Source organism: Corvus hawaiiensis, chromosome 36 (assembly GCF_020740725.1).
Source record: "Corvus hawaiiensis isolate bCorHaw1 chromosome 36, bCorHaw1.pri.cur, whole genome shotgun sequence".
In the NCBI taxonomy this organism is placed as follows: domain Eukaryota; kingdom Metazoa; phylum Chordata; class Aves; order Passeriformes; family Corvidae; genus Corvus; species Corvus hawaiiensis.
The window spans coordinates 1,028,903-1,053,344 of NC_063248.1; the positions used below are offsets into that span (position 1 = coordinate 1,028,903).

At 55.2% G+C, this 24,442-nt stretch overlaps 1 protein-coding gene across 1 annotated transcript; it reads right to left on the reverse strand.

The window, feature by feature from the left end:
• Positions 1-1,751: 1,751 nt before the first annotated feature.
• Positions 1,752-21,494, reverse strand: ARHGAP25 (Rho GTPase activating protein 25). The gene is made up of 11 exons (XM_048290198.1): positions 21,103-21,494; positions 17,089-17,282; positions 14,979-15,066; positions 14,449-14,568; positions 12,037-12,244; positions 9,219-9,351; positions 8,259-8,332; positions 7,585-7,706; positions 6,879-7,072; positions 5,797-6,368; positions 1,752-5,165 (listed from the first exon to the last, which is right to left on the reverse strand). Exons 1-11 carry the CDS (start codon positions 21,161-21,163, stop codon positions 4,955-4,957), a joined length of 1,977 nt encoding a protein of 658 aa, XP_048146155.1. The 5' UTR covers positions 21,164-21,494; the 3' UTR covers positions 1,752-4,954.
• Positions 21,495-24,442: the final 2,948 nt, after the last annotated feature.

A 24,442-nucleotide genomic window follows, 5' to 3' on the forward strand; every position in this document is an offset into this window, starting at 1 on the left:
CCAAGACTTATCCTCATTTCGTTAGCCAGAGGTCACAGCCTGGCCCCTGCCCCCCTGGCTGGGGGAGATCTCTCCCTGCATGCAGCGAGCCCTGGGGCCAGCTGAGATTACAGGAACGCTGCCCTGTTCCCAGCTCCTGTTATCGGGACATTGTGTGAAGAGGGCTGAAATATCACATCGTGTTTTTACGCATGATAAAGCAAATTTTCACAGGCCACACCAGCGGCCGCTGACGGCGCCGGGAGCGTCGGTGCCCTCACCATGCCGGGGGTACAGGGAGACCTTAGGGACAGGGTTCTGTGTGAAAAGGGCTTTTTGTGAAACTTCCTCAGGAGAAAACAGAGTATTTCCTTGTCTGCTGGGTGTGCTTTTCACCTCGGTGAACTCTCTGATGTTTCCTAAAGGCTGAGCACACCCTGGAGTCCTGCAGTGGCAGCATCACTGAGGCCTCTGCTCTGCCCCACAGCCGGGAAAATCACACCCAAATTCCTGCCTCTGTATTTGAAGTTATAAACCTTATTTCTTAAGAGACCCAATTCCCAGTTAACCACTGGGCACTCCTGTTTGTGGGAATCCCCTACTGAGGAAACTCTTGCAGAGGAAAGGGTGAACTCCTGCTCGGAGCTTTTGGCAGCGTGGATTCTCCAAGGAAGGAGCTGTCCCAGCTGGAGCCCCTGTGCCACGTTCACCACAGAGTATTTACCTGCTTGACCAGCTCACAGTTTCTAAGCTTGCAGGGTTTGGGGCTGGAATAGATGAGGATTTTCTCCAAGGAAGAGCCAATTTGGACAGCTCTTGCCCCTGCTGCCCCAGCTGCTTCCTCCTGCCCGCAGGTTCCCTGGCATCAGCAGGATGCTTCTGTTTCCCAGGTTATTTTTCCTGCAGGCCAGTTTGACACTGGGGCTTCGCAGATCCCACTGCTGCAGCAAGGTGGCAGGAAAACACAGGGAAAGTGGGACAGTGGGACTGCTCCCAGAGCTTGGGACACTTCTTCCTGCCCACCTTGCTGAACAGTTGTTCGTACACCCAGTTTGGCAGTGTTTTCTCCTCAAAAGCAGCCTGGTTTGGGGGTATCTTTCATCTCCCACGTAAAGGAAGGATGGACTGCATCACTCTGGAGCTGCTGGGGAGAACAACATGTTCCCACTGCTCCTGGGGTCTGGACAAGGCCTCCTCAGCCACAGCTGGACACTTCCCGCACGTCCACCTCGCCTCCCACAGCAACGTGCTCCTCTGTGCAGTGGCCAGGCTAAAAAAGGAAAGTTCCTATCATGCCAAAAACGCAACTTTGATAAATATGAGGGGATAAGTCACAATAAGTGTGACTGGCTTGGGATCCAAACACAATAACAAGGGAAGGATAATTTTATTTTCTGCCTCTCACGCCTACCAAACCCCTGGATACAATGGAGTGAACTCTGAAATGCATTTATTTAGTAAATACCTGAGACGAGCAAAAGAGATTTTCTGCTCTAGCACGAAGAATGCAGTGAGGGGACTGAAAGGATGGCCTAAAAGGGATCTTACTTTCAATCCCACACTGCGTGATTTAGCACTTTTGGATGCACTGGGATCTGTGGTTTAACAGCTCTAACTTGGAAAGCCATATCACATTTAAAGGGAGAGGAAAATCCTCAGTCTGATCTCAGGGTTATCACCTTGGTAAAGCTCTTGTGTCCTCACGGTGCCGTGAGAGGGCTAAGGGGGTGACAAATGCCTTTTTGGAGGTTTCCAAGCCTACAGGACAGGGCTGGAAAGGACCTTTCTTTATTCTCTGTGGTAGACAGTCTGTTGTGCTTTTACAGGACAGGAGCAGCGTCACCCTCTCCAGGGGATCCAGAGTCAGTGTCCAAAACCCACTGAGCTGAAAAGCCACCAAAGCCCCCCTGTGAGTTTATAATGTCCCTCGCAGCCCAGAGGAGCAGCAGCCCCTGCCCCAGGAGCAGGAGAGATTCTCTGCTGCTCCCACCCCAAAAATCTTCATGGCCTGGCCAGAAATAGAGGGAGGAAGGAAATGTAGGCTCGGCACCAGTCAGTTTTCGGGGATCTCACGTTGTGCGGTCTCCAGCGGATGTGAAAGTGCAGAAAATCCAGAGCAGGCTCTGGATAGAGCCTGACAGAGCAGAGAGGGCACCCACCCCCTCAGGGATGGAAAGGGTGCAGTTTCACAGGTCTGGCATGGGCAGTTCATGGTTCTCTGGAGAAACCTCACTTAAAAAAAAAATTCCTTGTTCTCTTAGAGCACCCAATGGCAACACCAGCTCACAAGGTGCCCTCCAGGCTCTCAGGAATTTCCAGCCCACCTGACCTCTATTGGAAAGTCTCACAGATGACCTCTATAAACCCTGCAAATGTTAATGGGTGGAATATCTTCAAAGGAGTCCCTCTGATGCTCGGCAGCCACGGGGTTGTTTTGCCTATCTGAGTGGAAGCGGAGGAATGCGCAGTTTATTTTAAATAACGTGCACTTGTCCTAATCGTGGAGATTTCTGAGCCTCAGCCAAGCCTTTGCACGTCATTACAGTCTGCTGTGAAGGAATTATTGGCCTCTTCACACTTTTGATCTTTGCAGAAAGGAGCGTGTGGCATTTCCAGCCCAGATGTTCACGATGCTGCTCCTAAACCCAACGGAGAAGTTTCTCCCTAATGACTCCTGGGCCTCACGCTCAGATTGGTGATGAGCTTCTTGCAGAGGTAAAAAAATGAATAACCACTGAAGTAGCTCTGTCAAGGTCATCTGAAATCACAGAAAAGACTCGTGAATGGCAGCAGCTGCTGTGAAATGGTGGCAGACATTGGGAACCTCTCGGTCCGAGTGCCGGCAAGTCGCGGCTCCCACGGTGGGGACTTGGACTTGCAGCCAAAAAAAACTGAAAGAGACTTCAGGAGACAGCTCTTGTGGTGTGTGGGACCTGCAGGTGTGGGAAGGGGAGCTTTGGGTGATCATGGAGGGTGTCTGAGCCTGGTGGAGGCCACCCTGCCCTCCTTGGGGCTCCTCTCCATGACTTCCATCCCTCCGCAAAGCCATGGAGCTGCACCAGCAGGTCCAGGCCCAGTGCAGATCCTCACCGTGGTCCTCACTGATATTTCCCATCACCAAGGCTGAGATCTGAAACATTTTAGTCAGATTTGCTACCCTGTGCTCAGGTTCAATCTCTGGGAGAGCAGAGGGCCTCGGCCGTGGGTCCTTGGGAAGGCACTGGGATTTTGCAGGAGACCCACCTGGGCCTCTGGAACAGTCGATTCCCTCGTGTGAAGGTTTGTGGGCACGACAGGGGAGAGCTGTGTGGTCTCTGGGGATTCTGTGGAAAGGAAACCCCTGGAGTCAGGGTCTACAGGTCGAATGCAGCTCAGCTTTCACAAACTCTGCACCTTCCCCAGACTTTATATCCATAGCTGAGCAAAGGTGGGCTCAACGCACCAAAGTGAATCTGAGACTGAGTCTGGGCTCAGTTTTTAGGGCTAAACCAGTCCCCCCTACCCCAGCAAGGCTGAGAGCAGCAAGTGCTTTATACTCAACACTGACTTTTATTCTCCAATAACCTTTTCCCACTCCCATCTCCCCTTGTTTCCCACATTTTCCTCTGTGTCCCCTTCTCTCCCAAGTTCATTTTCCCTGGCAGACAGCTCTGCAGCCTGTGTGGAGCTGAACTTCTGCCTTGCCAAAGCCAAGTCCTCAGTAGCCAGAGCCCAGTGTTGTGATTCCCCTCACGGTGCCTGGCACAGAGCCATGTGCTTGGTCCTGCTTGAAAACTCCTGCAGATCTCTGTGGTTTTCCCTTTCCCGTCCCCATGAAGGCTCTGGGCTGGGCTGTTCCCCCTTCCCAAATAAATGAGTGAAAGGTTTTCTCTAGAAGAAAAAAACTGTCCAGAGTCCTGGTATTTTTCTTTCCTCCACCAAAAGCTTTGGCAGCACCGTGGTACTGCTGGAAGGACGGCTCTGGCAGGGGTGGGGGACAAGCAGAAAGGTCACAAACAGCCACAGGGACACCTTTGGGTCCAGGTGGGCTTTGCACTGATGGCAGCAAGTGATGGGGAGAGACCCGGCATCACTGCTGGGCGCAAACCCAGGGTTCCACAGGCCGGCTGAGGAAATCCTGCTCTGCACTTCAGAAATGACAAAACACCGGAGCAGGGGCCGTAAATAAGTCCAGATTTGTCCTCCTTTGAAGTCTGTCCCTCAGGGAAAACAGAATTTTTTGTGCTGGGAGCTGCTGATGGACTCCCCCAGCACCAAGAGCTCCGAGCACAGGTGTGTGAAAGTGCTCTCCAAGCTCTGCCAGCTGTGCTGGATTAGGAGCACCTGGCTGTGGGGAGCAGTGACCTAAAACACCTGAACAGCCCCTGAACTGAAGAGCTTTGTGTGACACTGGGGTTTTCTGCCTGGAGCCGTGGTGTGGATGGCTGGCACAGCATCTCCTGGTGCTGCAGGAGATCTCAGAGCCTCGTCCTGCCCCACAAGAGCACAAACCAGCTGGGTGATTGATGTGAGCACCTCCACCACCCAGGGCTGTGCCTCCCCGGGCCCTGGGGCTCCGCTGCCTGCCCAGATCCAGGATCCATGGATGTTCTGCATGTGGGTGTCTCCAGCAAGGAGACAGGCAGCTGGAGGAGGGATGCTGCTGGTTTCTTTATAAAGGCACAACATGTCCATAACCCAACCTTCTGAGTGCAAGACATTCTGACTGAGCAGCAGGAAGTGCTGGCCTGTTCTCCAGGTAACCTGAGCAGCTGAAAGAGGAGTTGAAATAAACACACCAAAAAAGCTAAAGGATGTTTTTGAAATTTCCTGGTCCAGAGCATGAACTGGCCTCTAAGCTCTGGTCTCCTTCGTCCCACTCGGCCTGCGGGCAGTAGCAGGACACTGGGCAATACAAGCCCCTGGCTCTGAACCTGCAATTCCTGTGCATTCCTGCAGCTGCATTTTGTGTCTGTGCAAAGCTGGGTGTCTCCTCCTAGTTGGTTTTGGCACCAGTTTTACTCGTGGATTTAGTTAAGTTTTTAATCTCCTCCTCAAGCACCTTGGTTTTCTTCTCCAAGTCCTCCCGCGAGCGCTCCGCGTTCCTCAGCTTCAGCTCCAGCTCCCCAGACTTCTTCTTCTCCTGCTCAATGTCCTGGTTCAGCCTCACCACTTTGGCCCAGACTTCATAGTTTTCATTCTGGAGGCTGCAAAGGGAGACAGAGCATGAAAGGATTGGATTGGAAAAGGGCTGGAAAATCCTTTGGCTCTTAGGGAGTCTGACCTCAGCATCATTAAGCAGCAAAACAAGACAGAGGTGCTGTCCTGAGCCCCTCAGTGGCCACAAAACTTGATGCAATAAATCAATAACCATGATACATGTGCATTGATAATGGGATAAGAATAATATAATATAATATAATATAATATAATATAATATAATATAATATAATATAATATAATATGTGGAGCTGATGGCTACAACCAATGGTGCAATAACGCTACTGGTGATTTCTGGAGAGTCTAATGGTCCAATATCGTGGTAATAACAGGAATTATGGCAGTGCAATTACTGCAGGAACACTGCAGTGCCATGCAATGATGTGGTAAGAGCTGTGGAGTATTAACATTGTCATGACACAACATTACCCACTGTGGTGAGAGCACAGCTCGTACAGCACAGCACATTGATTTTAGACAGCCTGTAAATGCTGTATTTATCACTAATCACCACTGTTGTATACTGCATAACACTACTGGTGAATAAATCTGTGCAGTGTTTGCTGTCACATGAGCTGCACATTTCCCACTCTGTAGAAAGCAGCTCCCTGCAGTTACCTTTTGATTTGCCCCTCGTACTCATTTCTCTGTGCCTCCAGGTCTTTTTCCAGCTTGAGGATCATGCTTTGCAGGAACTCCCTGCTCTCCTGCTCAGGTTTGGAGTCCTCAGCAGGGCTGCTGGTGGGACTGGCTGGTTCCTTTGGCTCGTGGCTGGGACTGAAGCAGGGCAGGAATTCCTTCTCGGAGATGCTGCTGGCAGGGCTGGGGCTGGAGCCGCTGCCTTCCCCACTCTCTGCCTGGGAGGGGGGAACATTGTCGTAGGTTGAAGCCCTGTGGAGGTCGAGCAGCTTAAAGAGATCATGAGACAACGTTCTCTTGTGTCCATCAGAGCCCACGGGGCGCGTGCTGCTTTTCCAAAAGTCACTGGCAAAGACATCGTTCTTCTCCTTGCAGCCCTTCTCCCCTGGGGGAGCCGCTGCCAGGAAAGATTTCCTCGTAGGTAAAGTCTGAGTTCTTTTCCTTGGCTGTGTTTTCCACATTCCCTGTGTGTCTTTGGACTCTGTGTCCTCCCCGGGGACACTGGAGCTCGCAGCTGGGCCAGGGGTGCTGCTGGAATTGGGGTGATCCCTCTGTAAAACAGAGCACGGCTTTGGGAGAGCCCGTCCTGCTCTGGGAGCAGACAGGTGACAGCTGCTGCTGTGACTGCAGGGTTTACAAAGGCCACACTCGAGCCTGCTGGAGGAATGGCCTCGCTTTTCCATAGAAAACTATTTTGAATTGCACCATGATTACCATTAAAAAGAACTTTTTGCAGAGATTCCTTCGGAGAAAAGCCTTTAATACCCAATGCTTTCCCTTCACCAGCCTGAGCTGGAAAGGTTTCACATGTTCGGCTGTTTAGCCAAAAAGCTTTGGGAGTTTTCATATTTCCCAGAACAGCAGATTTTCCACAGGAAAGTGGAAAGTTTATCTACATCATTTTCCTGATGTAAATATTCCAGGGATGACAGATACAGCTTTTGAACCTATAAATAGCACTTTATATAAAAGTGTTTTTAGGGCTCGCTGACCTGTCAGAGCCTGTCCCAATTAATCACACGTTTAATAAATTGATTATTCCCCTGGGGATCCCTCCTTACCATTTGCCTTTGGATGGAGCCTCTGGGAGCTGTGGGGCCCTCTGCAGCTCCCCAGCCTACGGAGCTGCGAGGGACAGGAGCTTTCTTCTCGGTTTTTTGGGCAGGTGGGGAGGGAGGCACATCCTTGGATGGGGGAAAGAGCTTTTCGTGGTCACTGATCATCACAGTCATCACCTTCTGGACCTGGGGTGTGCCTGGAGGAATTAGAGATTGTCAGGGGCAAACCCAGTGCCACAGGATCCCTTCCACCACTTGGATTTCCTGCCTGGTCTTTCTGGTGTCTAAAATGGAGATGGAGCAGAAAACAAGGAGAAGGATCACAAAGCCAAATAAAGTAAATGCAGTGAGTAAAAGTAGGTGAGTACCCTCATTTCTTTGAGTTTCCTCTGTTCCCTGGAGAAGGATTTTACACCTCCCTGCTCCAAGCAGCACAGAGATGATCTCACCAAATTCCTGAATGGGCTGAACTCCATGAAGGGAGCATGCAGTGTAATTCCTGAGGGGGTTTTGTCACCACAAACACCTTTAGAGCCTAACAAACACAGGGCTTGACTCTGCCCTGCTGTACTCGCTGTGCCCAGGCACGCTTCTGGCTTATATCCACAGCTCCACCACAGAAAATCATTCATTTCAAGGCTGTGGATGCAACTCAGTATTTCAGCATGCCAGGAGTTCCTGTGCCAATGATTCCAGCAGTTCCTTTTACCTCTCATGATAATTGCAGGGTCCTCTATCTTGGGTCTGATGAGGTTCACTCCAATCACTGTTGCCAGGTTATCCACACTCATCTTGTTGACGCTGGAGTTGAGTTGGATTTCATAGAGAAACCTGTCAGAATTGGAGAGCAAATATTTCCCATCAGAGGTGGAAGAGTGCAAAAAGCCTCACTGGTATAAAATCCTGGTTCATCCTCCCAGCTCTTCCTCTCAGTCACAGGAACAGAAACACTTGGCCTTAGAACTGGAGCTGGGTCTTACTGGTACCAGAATAAAAACCATCATGTGAGGAGCTGCTCCCCTCAAAAACAAATCAGAAAGGAAGGGAATCCCCCCATCAGATCTCCAACTGGAGAAAAACCACCCAGGCTGGGTGAAACCTGGAAGTTTTGGTGCACAATGTTTTTGTCCAGGAAAACTACATCTGGTTTTAACTCTCAGGGATTTATCAGTGAGTCTGAGGGTGGTGATTTATGCTCAGACATTGTCAGGGGGTTTATCCCCGGGGCTGAAATTCTCCTCTACAAAAATCGGGATCTGGTGACTCAAAGGCAACCAAAGCACAGCTTAAGCAGGCTCTGTCTAGAGGAGTCATCCTTTGGGATGACATTTCTGCTCCCCAACACCAAACCTGAGCTGTCCATGCCTTGTGCAGAGCACTGACCTGCAGATGTAGCTGAGGAGGTTGTAGTTGTCTCTGGGGAGGAGGGACAGCTGCTTCACGAGCTCCTGGTGGCCCTAAATGCGAGGTAAGAAACAGCTCCAGGAGGATTCACAGGCACATCTGGGCCAAGAACAGCTTTGGTCACTCCATCCGTGCCTTTGGGGGTCTCCTCCTGGGGACTCCACCAGTCCCAGGGTGGCAGTGGAGTCCCCATCCCTGGGAGTGTTCCAAACACACGTGGACGTGGCACTGGGGACAGGGGTTAGTGGTGCCCATGGGGGTGCTGCTGGGTCATGGCTGATGGTCTTGGGGATCTTTTCCAACCTCGTGGATTCCATGACTCTGATTCTCTTGGCATTTTCCATCACTGTTTTGTGTATTTCCCCATCCCTGGAAGTGTCCAAGGCCAGGTTGGATGGAGCTCTGGGTAACCTGGGCTGTGGAAGGTGGGATGGTGGAACTAGATGGGCTTTGAGGTCCCTTCCAACCCCAACCACTCTGGGATTCCTTGGTCCCGTGTATAGGAACGGTGCCATTCCTGTTCCTATAGTGGCTTGTTTTGCAAAGGGAGGCTTCTTTTCCACCAAATTACATATTAGGAAAAGACAATTCCCATCTGTTCCGCACTTCTCCCTCTCCCAAATCCCCACTCCCCTCCTTGGTGTCCCCCAGGGCCCTCTGCCAGCCCCGTGCTCAGCTCAGGAGTGTTGGGCTTCCTTCCATCCTGGTTCTCACACTGGCTGTTTGCTGCCAAGGGCTCCACAAAAAGAGGTGCTGAGCAGAAATTTAAGCTTTAACATTCACAAATCCATGTGGTCAAGCTGGGAAACCCCACTGGCTTCGGGAGAGTTTTTTCTTTTTCATTTTTTTCCTTCTTTTTTCCCTCCCCAGACTCCAAAGCTCAGTGGCTGGCACTGCTGTGCGCCCTGGCACGGAAACTGAAAACAAAAGCATCTCTACCTTTGTCTCATCAGCTTCCAGAGCCTTCCCACAGAGCAGGAAATCCTCGTACTGCAGCCAGGGCACCACGGGCTCCGGGAGCTCCCGCAGGTAGAGCTTGAACAGGGAGGCCACGGTGTGGACATCGGTGTCCCTGCAAAGTGCAAAGAAGCCACTCAGGGAAAGTCAGGCCCAGCAGGTCAGCAAACCCCCACAAGGCTCTGTTTGAGCTCTGTGGGCAGGTGTGGAGACAGAGAGATGTCAACAGGAGGCAAGAGCAACCTGGGAGAACCCATAGCCAGGGAATGGCCCCAGCTGGCAGCAGAATAAAGGCTTGGTGGAGATTTTCCCCACCTTGAGGGTGGCAGGTCCCAGTGTCCACCCCTGGGCTGAGCTGGGATAGCAGGGAATTCACTTCGAGGGCTCCTGCCTCCTCCCGAAGCCGAGTTTTGAGCAAGCACAAAGCCACGGTCTCAGCTCTACCCAGCTGCCCTGCCCTCGGAAATGCTGGGCCCTGGCAGGCAGTCCCTGCTCCGGGCTGCCCCATCACCCAGGCCCAGGTCTGGGCACAGCAGGAGCCAAACCCAACAGCAGCTGTCCCTGGCACGACACAGGCTCTTGTGTTGCCTCAATCTCCCTCCTTTGCTTTGTGAACCTAAAGTCACTTTTCCTCACCCACTGGACGACTGCAGAGCCACGTTACTGAATGAGCGGGAGCTGCATTTCTGGAGCACCACCCTGGTCCTTGTCACTGCATTCGAAGGGGTGGAAACCAAGGAGAAGGGAGCAAAATCCTTCTCCCATCTCCCGTTCCAAGCAAAACCCTTCTCCCGTCTCCCGTTCCAAGCAAAGCCGTCCCAGCCCGTGCTGGGCTCCCGAGGGTCCGCGTGCAGATCCTCCCCTGCCCGGCCACACTCCCCAGCGTGGAGCTGGCGGAGCCTCCCTGGGATCTCAGAGCAGCAGCAGTTACTGGGGCTGCTCTGCCGGGACAGGTGTTTGCAGCTTTGCAGCCCTTGTATTTACATTCTGTCAAAGGGACACTGTCAAGATCATGAGCCTCTATTCTGACCTACCTTGAAGTCACTAAACTCTTATAAACTTCAAGCAAAACCCCCTCAGGTCAGTTATTTTTAGAATTGGTTGGGGCTGTAAAATACTATTATTTTTACGAGCACACATAAACACAGAGGGACGTTTTCAGAGCTGCGTTTTTGTAGGACCTACCAGTACACCCCACTGGGCATGCTGGGTGCCTGGACTGCACCAGCAGCTTTCTAACACCCCCCACTCCACCCTGCCGTGGCTGAGTGTGTGTAAGTGCTCCCCTGAAAACCCAGACAGGCAGCAAGGATGGCACTGAAGGTCGAGCCAGCACCTCGCTGCTCTCAGGTCACTGCAAACCCCATTATCTGCCTTCCTCCTCACTGAGAAAATGTTTTGCTTGGGGTGCCAGGGGGTTGCAGTCACCCTGAGACCACCCTGGCCATGCTCATCCCAAGCCCTGCAGCACAGGGGGAACATCCCGGGGAGGGCTGAGCTCCCCGGCCGTGCCCCGTTGCAAAACAGGGCTGCAAACATTAAAGGTTTCACCTTCCCATGGCCCTGCACAGGTTCCAACAGGAAAGCTCCGAGCAGGGCTCAGTGCCCAGGAAATACTCAGCTGCTTCGCTCCATCCGGCTCTGCCCGGCCGGGGGATTTAGGGGAAAGTGATGGGGTTTTCCTAACAAAGCTCAACAAAAACGGGGGAAGTTTTGTGGTTAGGGACAGGCCTGTGAGCAGAGAGACAGGGCTCCTGCACAATGCTTAGGCAAGATGGGCTTTGCACAAAAATCCAGGGGAGCTCCTGGGTTTGGGGGCTCCCTTTCCTCGAGCATCCCAGGCCTTGGTGGCTCTCAGGGCAGCTCCCAAATTCCATGGCCAGTGTCACCTTCACACACAGCAGCACCCTGGGCACTCCTTGTCTCGGGCCTGGTGCACAGGGCAGGGCAGGAATTGAGCTGAAATCCTCACCTGAGGTGCCGTGCAAAGGCAGGACCCACTTTTCCTCAGTCCCAGCTCCGGGGCTGTGGCTCTCACCAGCACAAACTGGGGGGAAAAACCCTGGAGCAGCACAGGTGAGCAGGGCAGGGTGGGCCATGCCTTGTGCCACTGGGGCCAAAATCAAGGGATCAGGGGGGACAGGACAGAAAACCCCTGGAGAAAGGGAGGCACCAGAAAGAGGAGGAGTTCCCCTCCTGCTCTCATTTTTCACAGGGCATGGCAGAGGCAGCAGCTGCAAAGGTCTCTCTCCAAAGCCTCTCTGAGACCTACGAGCAGGGACAGGCAGCTCTCCCAGATTTAGGGAATTCTCCGTTTCCTCCTGGCCCTGCAGAGACGGGGGAGCAGGGGGGCACAGCTTTGCAGCAGCAAAAATCTCCCAAAATCTCTCCCATCTCTGTGTGATGCTGTAGGGAAAAGCATCAGGAGGAGAATACCACGGCAGGGAAAGGAACAACTTCTGCTGGGTGTATGAGAGCATCCTCTGGGCTTGTCTGGGACCCTGCCCTTGCTCTCCTTTCTCAAAGCCCTCAGCTGATGGGCCAAGCTCTTCCCTTTTCTCCTTCCTTGGCTGCTCCAAACCATAATTGCTGTGTGTGGCCGGGATTTTCCCAAACGCTTTCCTTTCTTTCCAAGAATCTTATCTCAGCACCCTCTGGTTGTGTGTTTGTGGTTACTGCTGAACCCTCTCTCCTCCTCAAGCCCTTCTGGAGGGTTCTGGAGGGCACTGCTGGGCTCTGGGGGTTGGACTGGCTGCTTTTCCCTGGAATTTGGCAGTGGGAGAGGGGGAATCAGCGTTACCTGTCGAACGAGGGCCTCTCCCCGGCGTCGAAGGCGTCCCGGAGCTGTCTGACCAGGTTGTCCTGGCCGGGCAGGCGGAAGATTCCCTCCTCACTCACTCCATGCTCCCGGATGAACTCGGCGCTTTTCTGCACCAGGATGGGCACCTGGTGCTGCCCGAATTTCTGCTCGTAGGCCATGGTCTCTGCCAGGTGCTGCCCAAACACCGCTGGGGACAGGGCACGAGGTCAGAGCAGGAACCCCAAAGCTCCGCTGGGGACACCTCACCTGCCCCAGCAGGAGCTGCTGCTCTGCCAGGCACCAGAACCCTGCAAACTCCTCGGCAGAAACAAAGTTCTGCAGAAACCAGAGCCTTCCCCGAGGAAATAACAGCAAAATAAAACCTTGTTCCTCCTCCAGTAATTGACAGTTCTCCAAATGACTGAAAGCAAGCCTTGGGGTTTGCTGCCTGTGAGCAGGATGCTGATCCAGAGCGAGACAGGGACAGGGCACAGGGAGGGAAGGAAGCTCATCCCACAAAGCTGAGAAAGCACAGGAGACAACCAAGAAACCAGAAAAGATCCTTGCAGGGATTTGGAGCTGGAATTCTTCCTGATCCCATCGCTTTTCTTCCCCCTCCCCTCTCCTGACCTTCCCCTGTGCTGGGGCCAGCTGTGCTCCAAGGGGATGGTACCTTTCCTTCGGAGCAAAACTGCCTTTTTCCTCCTGAAGCCTCGGCAGAAGCAGCGCCTGACGGGGGGCAGGCAGCAGCTCCTCCTCGGAGCCTGGGGCATGGCAAGAGCAGGCAACTCCCAGCTCCAGCAGGCTCTGGAATATCAATGGCAAAGGGTCCCCTGGTCCTCTGCCATACTCCTGCCCTAGCAGTGCCCGTGGTGTGTTCCCCTTGTGCTCTGAAGGCTGAAATCATTCCCCTGCATCCTCCAGAGCAGGGAAATGCAGGTAAACACCCTCAGCTGGAACCACAGGGCTTGTCAGCACCTGCCTGGGCATGGGGCTGTTTCATTTGTCACTCACACTTTTAAATAATGAACATAAACCTGTCACCGTGCACACGAGGAGCAAATGTCTCTCTTTTTTTGGCCTCTGTGCTGTGGTAGCTGATACTGAACTGGTGATTTCACTGCAGATTTGTTGGTCTGGAGACACCTCCCCAGGGTGCTGTGATGCCGTGGGAGTGACAACCAACCCTGCAAAACCACACCGAGATTTTGGAGATGCTTTTGCTGTTTCTTCACTCTCTGCAGCTTTTCTGCTTCTTGGTGTGCAACAAGCTCACAGGACCTGGGCCACAGGGCTGTTCCCAGGTGGGCTCTGCCAAAACCTCCCCCATGCAGGGGTTGCTCTAAAAGCTCCTGTTGCCCCAGTTTACACTGAAGACAAAAAACCTCAAGTTTTGGGAGTTTTGGGATCTGCTAACCTGTGTATTGACATAAAATGCAGCTCCACAGTCCCTGACTTCTCTGCTGTCCTCAGGGCCCTCTGTGCTGCTATAAATTTACATTTTCTTTCCTATAAAGTCACTTAATTTACCTGGAAGAGACCAACAGCCTCCTAAGTTTAAAAAGGATCAGAGGCAGAGCCGTTATTAAATATTAGAGCCAGTTGGGACAGTGCCCTGGAAATTCCTGGCTCAATCCTCCGTTCAGCTGGGTGATGCTGCCTCCCCCAGGGCACAGCCTGCTCCCGTTCGGAGGCAGAAAAGCTCAGGGATGCAGAGGAAAACCAGCTGGGACAGGCTGGGAGAGCTGGGGGTGCTCACCTGGAGAAGGGAAGGATCCAGGGAGAGCTCAGAGCCCCTTGCAGGGCCTGAAGGGGCTCCAGGAGAGCTGCAGAGGGACTGGGGACAAGGGCTGGAAGGACAGGACACAGGGAACGGCTTCCCACTGGGAATGGAATGGATGGAATACTGGGAAGCAATTGTTCCCTGGGAGGGTGCTGAGGCCCTGGCACAGGTTCATGCCTGGGTGTGAGGAGGGTGAGGGTGTGACCCAGGCAGGCTGAGAGCAAACGGGGGAAGAAAGGATGGGCTGAGCAAGAAAAGCCAGGGGAAAAGCAGAGCGAGGAAACTGGCAGGTGGAGAACCACATTTTCCAAGGCTTTGTCCCTGAATGGGAGCTGTTTTCAAGAACACTTCCAGGGTCAAAAAGCCCAGGAGGAAGTTGATAAAAGAAGATGAAGCCAGGCCAGAAATGTTTGCTCAGGCCTGGCTTTCCTCACCACTGCCCGTGTTTGCAGCAGCCCCAGCGCCGGGGCTGCTCCCGGAGCAGCTCCCAAGGGAGTCATAAGGGACACGTCCCAGCCTCGTTTTCCAGGGATTTCTGAGCCCAGCTTTGAACCCCTCACCCCAAAGTGCTGCAGGCCCCAGGGCAGTGGGAGATCCTCCCTCCAGGAGCTGTCCCTGCTCCCTTTTACCTCCCGAGGCCGACCCCAGCGCCCTCCGGATGGATTTCACCCACTCCTCCATCTCCGCATGGGAGCTGGCCATGAGCACACAGCTGTCCTGCCCTGCCCGGCTCTGCTCTCCAGCCACCCCTGCAAAAACAACACATTTAAGGAGAGGATTGGAGGAGAAAAGGCACATTTGTGTTGTTTTCTTCGTCAAATGCTTTTGGCTCCGAATTTCCCCATTAAAGCCCCGCTGGCTGCAGGGGAAGCGGAGCTCGGACATTTTGCACTTGGAGATCTGCAAGAAAGGAACAGAAACTGCTGCAGCTGCAGCCTGGCAGAGCTTCTCCTCACCATGGGACATGGGCACTGACACAGGGCCTTGCTCCAGCCCTGGGTGAAAGCAAGAAATTCATTTTCCCATGAAACAGAGCTCCGGGAACCTCGGAAAGAAGTGGGAGCAGGAGCACAAGGACTGGGAAAGGACTTGCCTGAGTGATTTTGGGTAGTCAACCCAGCCCAAAAGCGTGCAAGGAGGAGGAGTGAGGCATCCTCACCTGGGATGATTTCAAAGATGAATTTCCCTCCTTCCTCTGGGTTAGTGGCCACCACCTTGATGGTGCTCCCCTGGAGAGACAGGCAGCCCTAGGACAGAGCAGAGCAAACCCCTGTGTGCCACCTGTGCGAGGCCACAGTGCCACTGAGGGTGGGGGTCCTGCCCTCAAACACCCTGCAGGAGATATATTTCATAGAGGTGTATTTGTGTAGATAAACTACAGTGACTTTTCAAACAAGAGCCACTTCTTAAATGCCAATTTTTCCAATGAAGTGATTCTCAGAATGAGAAAATGGTTCTTTTGCTCTTTCCTATCTTTTTCTCACTTCTCATGTTCTTTCGGCCCTTGTTGGGAGTGGAAGAAGAGAAAACGAAGGAGAATGGACTTGGGAAAACCCCAGAACATCCTGTTTCTGCTGGGCAGGGGTAGGAAAACTGTTCCTTGAACACAGCATCACTTAAACCCAAAAGGCAGCCCTAAGCCGGCAGGAGAGGAGGAGAGAAAAAGAAGAAAAGGGATGGAAAATTAACAAATAAAGTGGAAAACAGCCATTTCTGGGGACCTTCCTTTCCCTGGCTGTGGGGGCTGGCAGAGGGATTGGGGTGACTCAGCCCTGGAGGCCTCCCCGGGCAGGAAATGAGCCTGCGCCTCCAAAATGAAATTTCTCAGCAATTTTAGCCTCCTGGAAGCCACCGAGCTCCTGGAGCCCAGCTGCTTCCATCGGGATCCCTGCTGGGACCCACGGGGCTGGATGCTGGGGTGGTGCAGCAGGGGCAGGGCAGAGCTGCCATGGGAAGGTTTTCACAGCACTTTCTGTTCCCACATCCCATTTCCAGCTCCTCCCCAGCACCCTGGAACAGGGCAGAGCCAGAAAAGGGACCTGGATCCCACCGGGCTCAGCCTGCTGCGCCCACCCCGAGGATCCACGGATCACCTTCCCCCGGGGGTGTTTTCTATCCCCAGAGGAGTTTTGCTGCTGGTAACGCTTTGTAGAGGGAACAGCCTTTCTGGCAGTGGGGACTTTTCCCTGGAATTTCTCCGAAGGAGGAAAAGGTGGTGGATACTCTAGAAGTGAGTTACAGTATGGAGAAAATGGTGGGGAAATAAAATAAATAAAATAAAATAATTGAAAAACCACCTGATTTCTTCCAGGCAAGTGCACTGGCCAGAGAGAGAGGAATTTCCTTCCCTTCCAGCTGCCTCTCCTGTGGCAGGAGTCCTGAGGAAGCAGCTGCCCTTCCCTGCCATCTGCCCAGCCCTCAGCCCTGCCAAGGCCTGGCTTGGGCTGACCCTCACCCTCAGGCTGTGCTGAAAATCCCGCTGATTTTCCCTAAAAGTGTCCTGCCAGGTGCCTTTCCCACCAGAGCAAGGACAGAACCTCTCTCAGAACTCCCACCCCTCGTGCCCTCACTGCTGTCCTGGAAGGAGAGCCGAGCTCTCCTCCCCAGCCTGTTTCTCCTGGGAAATGGTGACAGCTCCCAGCTGGGGACTGGACTGGGCTTTCCCAGCTCCCCAGTGCTGGGGCTCAGGGGGTCCCAGCCCCCAGCAGGGCTTGCAGGCACCTGAGGAACTGAAATGCATCCATGAAGTTCCTGATCAGGACTGTTCATCTCTGATACTGCCCAGAGGCAGAAAACTCCTTTAATACCCAACTCCAGACCCACCCCAAACCATTTCATGGAATCATGGAATTCTGAAATGGTTTGGGTGGGAAGGGACCTCAAAGATCATCTTGTTCCACCCCCTGCCATGGGCAGGGACACCTCCCACTGTCCCAGGGTGCTCCAAGCCCTGTCCAGCCTGGCCTTGGGCACTGCCAGGGATCCAGGGGCAGCCACGGCTGCTCTGGGCACCCTGTGCCAGGGCTTGCCCACCCTCCCAGGGAGGAATTCCTTCCCAATATCCCATCCATCCCTGCCCCCGGCAGTGGGAAGCCATTGCCCCTTGCCCTTGTAAAAGTCTCTCCATCTTTCTTTTGGGCTCCCTTCAGGCCACAATTAAATCACCCCGAAGTTTCTCCTCTCCAGGCTGGACAACCCCAACTCCCTGAGCCCCAATTCCCAGCACGAGGGAGATCAAGGACCAGCACAGCCCAGTAGCCTCGCCCTACCTGCGGCTTGGCATCGTCCTCGTCCTTGTAGTAGTAGAGCTGCTGTCCCTTGAGCACGAAGTAGCGGTGCTGCCAGTTCTTGACGATGGAGCGCTGCTTCTTCAGCCAGCCCAGCTTCAGGGGCCGCTCCAGGGCGCTGGGGGAGCCCGGCCGGGCGCCCGCGGGGTCCCCGCTCATCACGCTCCGGGAGCGGGCTGTGGGGACAGAGGGACGCGGGGAGTGGGGACAGAGGGACGCGGGGAGTGGGGACAGATGGACACGGAGAGAGGGGACAGAGGGACACGGAGAGAGGGGACAGAGGGACGCGGGGAGAGGGGACAGAGGGACACGGAGAGAGGGGACAGAGGGACGCGGGGAGTGGGGACAGATGGACACGGAGAGAGGGGACAGAGGGACACGGAGAGAGGGGACAGAGGGACGCGGGGAGAGGGGACAGAGGGACACGGAGAGAGGGGACAGAGAGGGACACGGAGAGAGGGGACGGAGAGGGACACGGGGAGTGGGGACAGAGGGACACGGGGAGAGGGGACAGAGGGACACGGGGAGTGGGGACAGAGGGACACGGGGAGAGGGGACAGAGGGACACGGGGAGTGGGGACAGAGGGACACGGAGAGAGGGGACAGAGAGGGACACGGAGAGAGGGGACAGAGGGACACGGAGAGAGGGGACAGAGGGACACGGGGAGTGAGGACAGAGGGACACGGAGAGAGGGGACAGAGGGACACGGAGAGAGGGGACAGAGAGGGACACGGGGAGTGGGGACAGAGGGACACGGGGAGTGGGGACAGAGAGGGACACGGAGAGAGGGGACAGAGGGACACGGGGAGTGGGGACAGAGGGACACGGGGAGAGGGGACAGAGAGGGACACGGGGAGAGGGGACAGAGAGGGACACGGGGAATGGGGACAGAGAGGGACACGGGGAGAGGGGACAGAGGGACACGGGGAGAGGCTCTCGGCCCTGCGCCTGCCGAGAGAACTGACCCAAGTTTACAAAGGAAGTGGCTGCAGTAGCTGCCACTGTGAGCTTCCTTTTTCCTGCGTGGGAGGAATTGTCTTGCAAGTGAGAACAAAATCATTAGCGCTTTTTGGGGGTGTTTTTTTAATGGGAGTGTGTGGGTTTTGCGCCCTCCCTGAAGCTGCAGCGACAGCAGAGTGACCCAAACAGTTTGGATGTCACAGTTTTGCTCTGGGAGAACCTGGTGTTCCCAGTGGGGCAGAACCCACATTTACGGGGATGGAAAATCTCCAAGGATGGAAAAATGCCAGCATGGATATAGCACTGGGCAGAGCAGTGTCCCTGTCACCTGTTTGCATGGCCCCACTGGTGCCAGGGACTGGTGGCATCTCCAAATGCCTCTGTGACAGCAAAAGTCTTGGAGGGATCGCTTCCAGATGGGATTTTTGCCTCTGGACCAGGCACTGCAGCCCCCCAGAGCCAACCCAGCTGGGCAGAGTTTGCATTTAAGACTGCAAGGCACAAATAAGGCCAGGACTCTGGGGGACTTCAGCCTCACTGGTGATTTCCTGAGGTAGAAAATGCTTGGCACCCAGGGCTTCAGTGGTTCAGTTCAAGGGTGTCCCCACTTCCCCTTCCAAAATCCCCCAGAGAAAGAAACTCCACTGGGTGTTCCCTTTGTCCTGTAGAGCACTCCAGGCTCACCTCCCGCTACAAACCTGCCACAGGCTGCAAATCATCTCCCAAAAGCCAAAAAGGATTGTGAATCTGGAACCCCAAAAAGGATTGTGAATCCCCAATCCAGCCTTCGAAGCACCCTGGGGTGCTGCACATTTGGTGTGTGCTGCCACGGGATGGCCCTGAAGAGGATGGGGTTGGAAGCAGGGACATTGCACAGGGATTTCCCAGCCAGCTCCCCCAACAAATGCTGCTGCTGGGGATTACCCTGATGGAAAACCCACATGGGGTTTCCAAATTGCTCCTCCAGCCCTGGCAGCTTCTTTGCTCAGCAAAGTGCTCAGGACCCCATAAATCACATTCCTCCATGTCCCATGGCTGTCCCTGACCCCTCAGGGTGAGGATTTTTGGGGAGTGACCTGCGGGGCTGGAGCAGCCACTGGGAGTGAGGAGCCTGCTGGGCACAGAGCTGAGCCCAGCCATGCTGATGTTGCAGCAGCACAAGGTTTGGAAGGAGAAACTGTGAGGTTTTAGGAAAAATCCAATGGTTTGCTATCTTTTCTGGGGGGATATCAACCTCCCCCAAAGCCCAGCACTGCATCAGGGCTCTGCTGAGGGAAAAGGCGCTGCTGCCTGGGGCTCCTCCTGCTCTCAGCCTTGAGCTTGACTTGTCCGTCCTTGCTGGAAATGAGATTTATTCTCTCCCTCCCTGCAGCCCTTCCCAGCCCCGCCAGGACTCTGGGCACAGAGGGATCCCCTGGAGTCCCCTTCCCTGAGCATCAGCCCCAGGCTCGAGGTGCAGCCTGGGCTTAGTCCTGGCTTAGCCATGTTCCTGCACACCCATGAGCACCCTTGTGAGCCCACAGCTCCATTTCACTCTGCACAGGGCAGCTCTCCCCGGACTTTGGGCCCACTGAAGGCCAAAAGAGCCATTTGTTGTTTTTATTTCTTGTGAGGGGAGGGAGCTGCCCCGGGGCCCTTGGCTTTGTTTTCCGTAAAGTTTTCAGCATCCACAAAACCAGAACCACCGAGGCCGCAGCTCCTCCCTCACTTGTCCAGCTCTGTTCATTCTGTGCCTCGTGCAGCAGAGCTGGACAAGTGCAGCCCACCCAGCTCAGGTGTGGTGATGGAATTTGGGATGCGGACAAAGCTTTTCCCTGGCTCCAGCACTTGGAACCATCTCCTCCTCCAACACGTCCCTGCACACCCAGCCCTGCCCCTCTCTGCGCTCCCCCAGGGCAGGAAGGAGCCACCAGAGCTTTGGTGGTGCCCCAAAAGTATTTCCTGTGGCAACGGCCTCTGGGGTTGGGCATTTCCTCCAAAACATCCTCGCTGCTCCTGCAGCCCCGGGACCTCCAGCACAGGGAGGTGCCCGTGTGCTGCTGCCCTCTCCCCAAAAACAGGAGCCACAGTGTGGGTGCAGGACAAGGGCAGAGGGGGCCCCATTTGGGGCTTTGTGTGCAGAGAGTGGTTTGGCCACTCTGATCAGAGTGGCTTCGGACAGAAATCCAAGCTGCCTTTGCAGGAAAACCCAGCCAGGCCAACCCTGGAGGCTGCTGCAGTGCACGGGGAGGGAGAGCCTGGCAGAGACCAGCGGGGTCCAACCTCTGCTCCAGGGGAAATCCAGCCCCAGCGCGGGCCCTGGCCAAGTTCTGGCACCAGTGCCAGGATCACGGAGGGCCTGGGCCTCAGAGCATGCACAAGGCTGGGCTCCTGCAGCCCTAAATCCCCGCCCCGGCTGCCTGACCCTACCCCAGGCTCTGGTATTTTGCCCTCAGAGTCCACACAGGGATCCCACACTCCTTCCCAAAGGTGTTCTCCGGTGGTTTCTGTGCTGGAGATGGATCCCAGGGTGGGTGAGAGCCCTGCAAAGCCTGGGCAGGGGTGGGAGGTGGGTCAGGAAATCACAGGGTGAGGCTATCCCACGGCCCTGGGAGTCCGAGGGCTCCTCGCCACCCCGAGAGGAAACCACTGATGTCAGAGGCGCCGAGACACCTGAGCCAGGGCGAGATTGTTTCCTCCAGCCTGGGCCATGCCAACGTGGCTCAGCCTGAGCCTCACCTCCTGCAGGGTTTGTGCCACCAGAACGGGCCCTGTGTGGTTTCAAGCCTCCCAAAGCTGGATTTTGGGGGGCAGCAGCCCTGTCCCCCTGTCCCCCTGCTCCCGCAGCATCCCTCGGTGACAACTCTGTAAATCACTTCTTGCAAATCATTTGCAAATCGTCTGCTCTCTCTCAAAAGTGGCACTTGAGGGCCAGGTCCCCCCACTGAGGCCGGAGCCAAAATCTCAACCGGGCTTGGCCACAGACACCCCCAGCCCCTGCCCCGCCCCGGGCACCGAAGCGGACACAGAAGGGCACAAAGGAACGGTCACCGTACCTATTTTTGCAGCATCCATTTTCAGGTTGAAATCCCAGTTCCGTGGCAGCTTGAGTGACATTCTGGATCAGGAAGGGCTTTTTTTTTTTTCCCCCCAAGGTGAGCTTGCTTAGGAGATGGGCTGGAACCAAACCCTGGTGGTCCCGTGGGGATCCCGCGCCCGGGGTCAATCGCCCCGCAAAGAGCAGCAGCTCGGCGAGGGTTGATTTGCCAGCGAACTTCCTGCCTCCGAGAGCAGCTGTGAGCAACCCCATAAAAGTACTTTCCTGCCCTGCTTTCCTGCAAAGCTCTGGCCCGGCTTCCCCGGCAATGCTCGCAGGTGATGCCGGATTTGCTCCCCTCCTTGTCCCTGTCCTGGCTGATGGGGACACCCAGCCCAGCCCGGGGCTGCTCCCCACGCAGCGCTCGGTGCCTTTGAGGAAGTGGTGTCAGAAACACCCGGTGTCCTCCTGGTGCTCTGAACACTGCTCCGAGGAGGAGCAGCCCCGCTCGGAGCTGCGGGGAATGTTCTGCTCAGGGGCAGAGCGGAGCTCAGGTGGGAGCTCAGGGTGACGTCTGTGCATCCCCTGATGGCACCGGGGTCTTTGATTTCTCCTGTTAATTGCTGAGAGGTGCCCACGGCTGATTGAAGGCTTTTGCAGCGGTGAAAGCCAAATGGGGATGAAATGAGGCAGCTCCTGGAGGAAAGGCCATAGTAATCGGAGCGGTGAGGACCAAGGGATCTTAGAACCATGGAATGGTTTGGGTTGGAAGGGACCTTAAAGCCCATCCAGTGCCACCCCTGCCACGGCAGGGACACCTTCCACTGTCCCAGGCTGCTCCAAGCCACATCTAACCTGGCCTTGGACACCCCCAGGGATGGGGCAGCCACAGCTTCCCTGGGCAAAGCTGGGATGTGGACACAGAACCCACCAGGAGCAGTGGATCGAGCAAAATCCCTGCTCACAACAGCGAGTGTATCCTGGTTCGTGCTGGTTTTCCACCCCAGAACAGGCTGTGCATGCCCAGAGCAGCCTGGGCTGGGGCTGGGCCGAGCTGTGGCTCTCGAGGCGCAGGAGGATCAGGCAGGGCTGTTACAAACACCCCCAGGAGCGGGCAGGGGGCTCCCAAGGGCTGCTGGAGGCTCCAGCCCCTGTCTCCCCCCACACTGGGAAAGCCCAGGCCTCATGAAGAGGGAAGTTGCCCCGAGCAGAAGCAGGAACAGCGGCAGGGGAAGCGCAAGGGGATGAACAAGGACGTGGCCACTGGTTCCTGTTGTGATTCCCAGCCCAGCATTGTGCCCAGGAGCCCCTGAGCCACCTGCAAAGGGGATTTGTTTTTAGTGTTGTAACACAAACTGAGGAAAGGAAGGAGCTGGAGGCTGCGCTGGGTGCTCGGTCACAGCACGGCCAGGGTGGAGCTCGCTGGGCTGATCTGGGTTAATCACAGCTGAAAAACGACTCTGCTGCTTTGGGCAGTGACTGGAACCAGCTCAGAGATCCCCAGCTCACAGATTCCACTGCCCAAAGTCCAGAGAATGTGACAGTGTGGAATTTCACAGCAGAGCAGCCCAGGATGTTCCCCCAGCCTGAGGAGATTAACCCAAAACCCTGCTCTGGCCCCAGACTCCTCGATGGGCTCCATTTCTGCTGTAGCCCGAGCAGAGGGCCCCGAGCGAGCCCTGGATTAAGCACCAGGTTTAGCTCTCAGAAATATCTGCAGGCAGCTAAAGGAGCTCCACGGGCTCACACGGTGTGATCCTTTTTCCCTTCAGCCTGGTTCTCTCTGGCAGCCCGGAGCAGCCCTTTCCCACCCGCAGTGTCACGGGCAGGATGTCACGCGGCCCTGTCCCCTCCTCCAGAACGGAAACTCTGCTTGAGCCCAAAGCCCTGCAGTGCAGCTCAACGCTGTGGTCACACCACAGAGCTCAGCCCTCCCTGGCACCCCAAAACCGCCCCTCTGAGCACCCCAGAGCTGCTTCAGCCACCTCCTGCTCCTTTCTTAGGCACCCCTCAGAGCAGCCTGTTCCTGAGCTGAACCATGGAATTCTGGAATGGTTTGGGTTGGAAGGGACCTTAAAGCCCATCCAGTGCCACCCTTGCCATGAGCAGGGACACCTTCCACTATCCCAGGCTGCTCCAGCCCCAATGTCCAGCCTGGCCTTGGGCACTGCCAGGGATCCAGGGGCAGCCCCAGCTGCTCTGGGCACCCTGTGCCAGGGCCTCCCCACCTTCACAGCCAGGAATTCCCTCTCAATATCCAGTCTAAACCTACCATGCCTCAGCAGGACCTAAAAAAGGCAAATCTCAGCCCCTAAAGTTGTTTTTACATCCCTCTTCCATCAGGATCTCATGGAGAGCAGGTCACAGGGAGGCAGCCCTGGCTTGAGGCTCACTGTCTGTCTGGGGCTGGAGCACAGCGGGCACCAGGATTCCCAGTGGGAATTTGCAGTTTTCCATGTTTGACTGAATTAAACTGCCACAGGATGGGGGGAGGCAGGGGGGAGCTGCGGCTGAAGGGCTGGCACTGGGCTGGGCTGGGCCATCAGCTCTGCCTGGCACTGTCACCCACGGCCCTGGTGCCGCAGCTCCACGGCTGCCTGAGGACTCCAGAGACCCTTTTCTGACAGATTTAACACCAAACGATTGCTCAGCCCTCGAGTTGCTTCACAAATTTCTGGATATTGCCCGGTGCTGCCCAGCAATGCCCTGCTGGACTGGGAGCAGCAGTTGGAATGTGGGAGTTGGGCTTTGGAGCCACCTCGCAGGGATCCCATCGAGAGTCGAGCTCTGCTGCTGCTGCTGGAGGCTGAGGTTGTCTGCAAGTGCCCACAGTGACAGGAAGCCCTGAGAGGCTGCTGAGGGGCTGCTTTGGCTTAGCTGATAAGTCAAAAACAGACAAAATAACACCAGAGCTAAAAGTAGCATTTTCCTGGGTAAACAGAGGATTCTGCCCTCCTGACCCCAGGCAAGGCTGGAGAAAGGGCTGAAATGAAAGAATAACTTATGGTAAGTGGAACTCCCAACGATTTTTCACATTCCCAGTGAAGTCTTCAGGTAAAATGAGCTGATTTTGCAGGGGGAGCAGTGGCAACACTTCCCCCATCGTTGATCAAGATGAGCCTGGATGATCCAACCCCGGGGTCACCAAAAATCCCACTGGGAATGGGGCTGTTCATGCAGGACGTGGATGGTCCAGTCCTGCCCACCCCTGTCCTTGCTGCAGCCCGGTCTGCTCTGGGGAAAACCCCTGAGGAAGGGGAGCTACAGGGCAAGGAATGAGGGAATGTGAGTTTGTAACACCCAGAGCTGCCCTGTGGAGCACGGAAAGGTTTGAGCGTCCCAGAGCGCTGACTCAAACT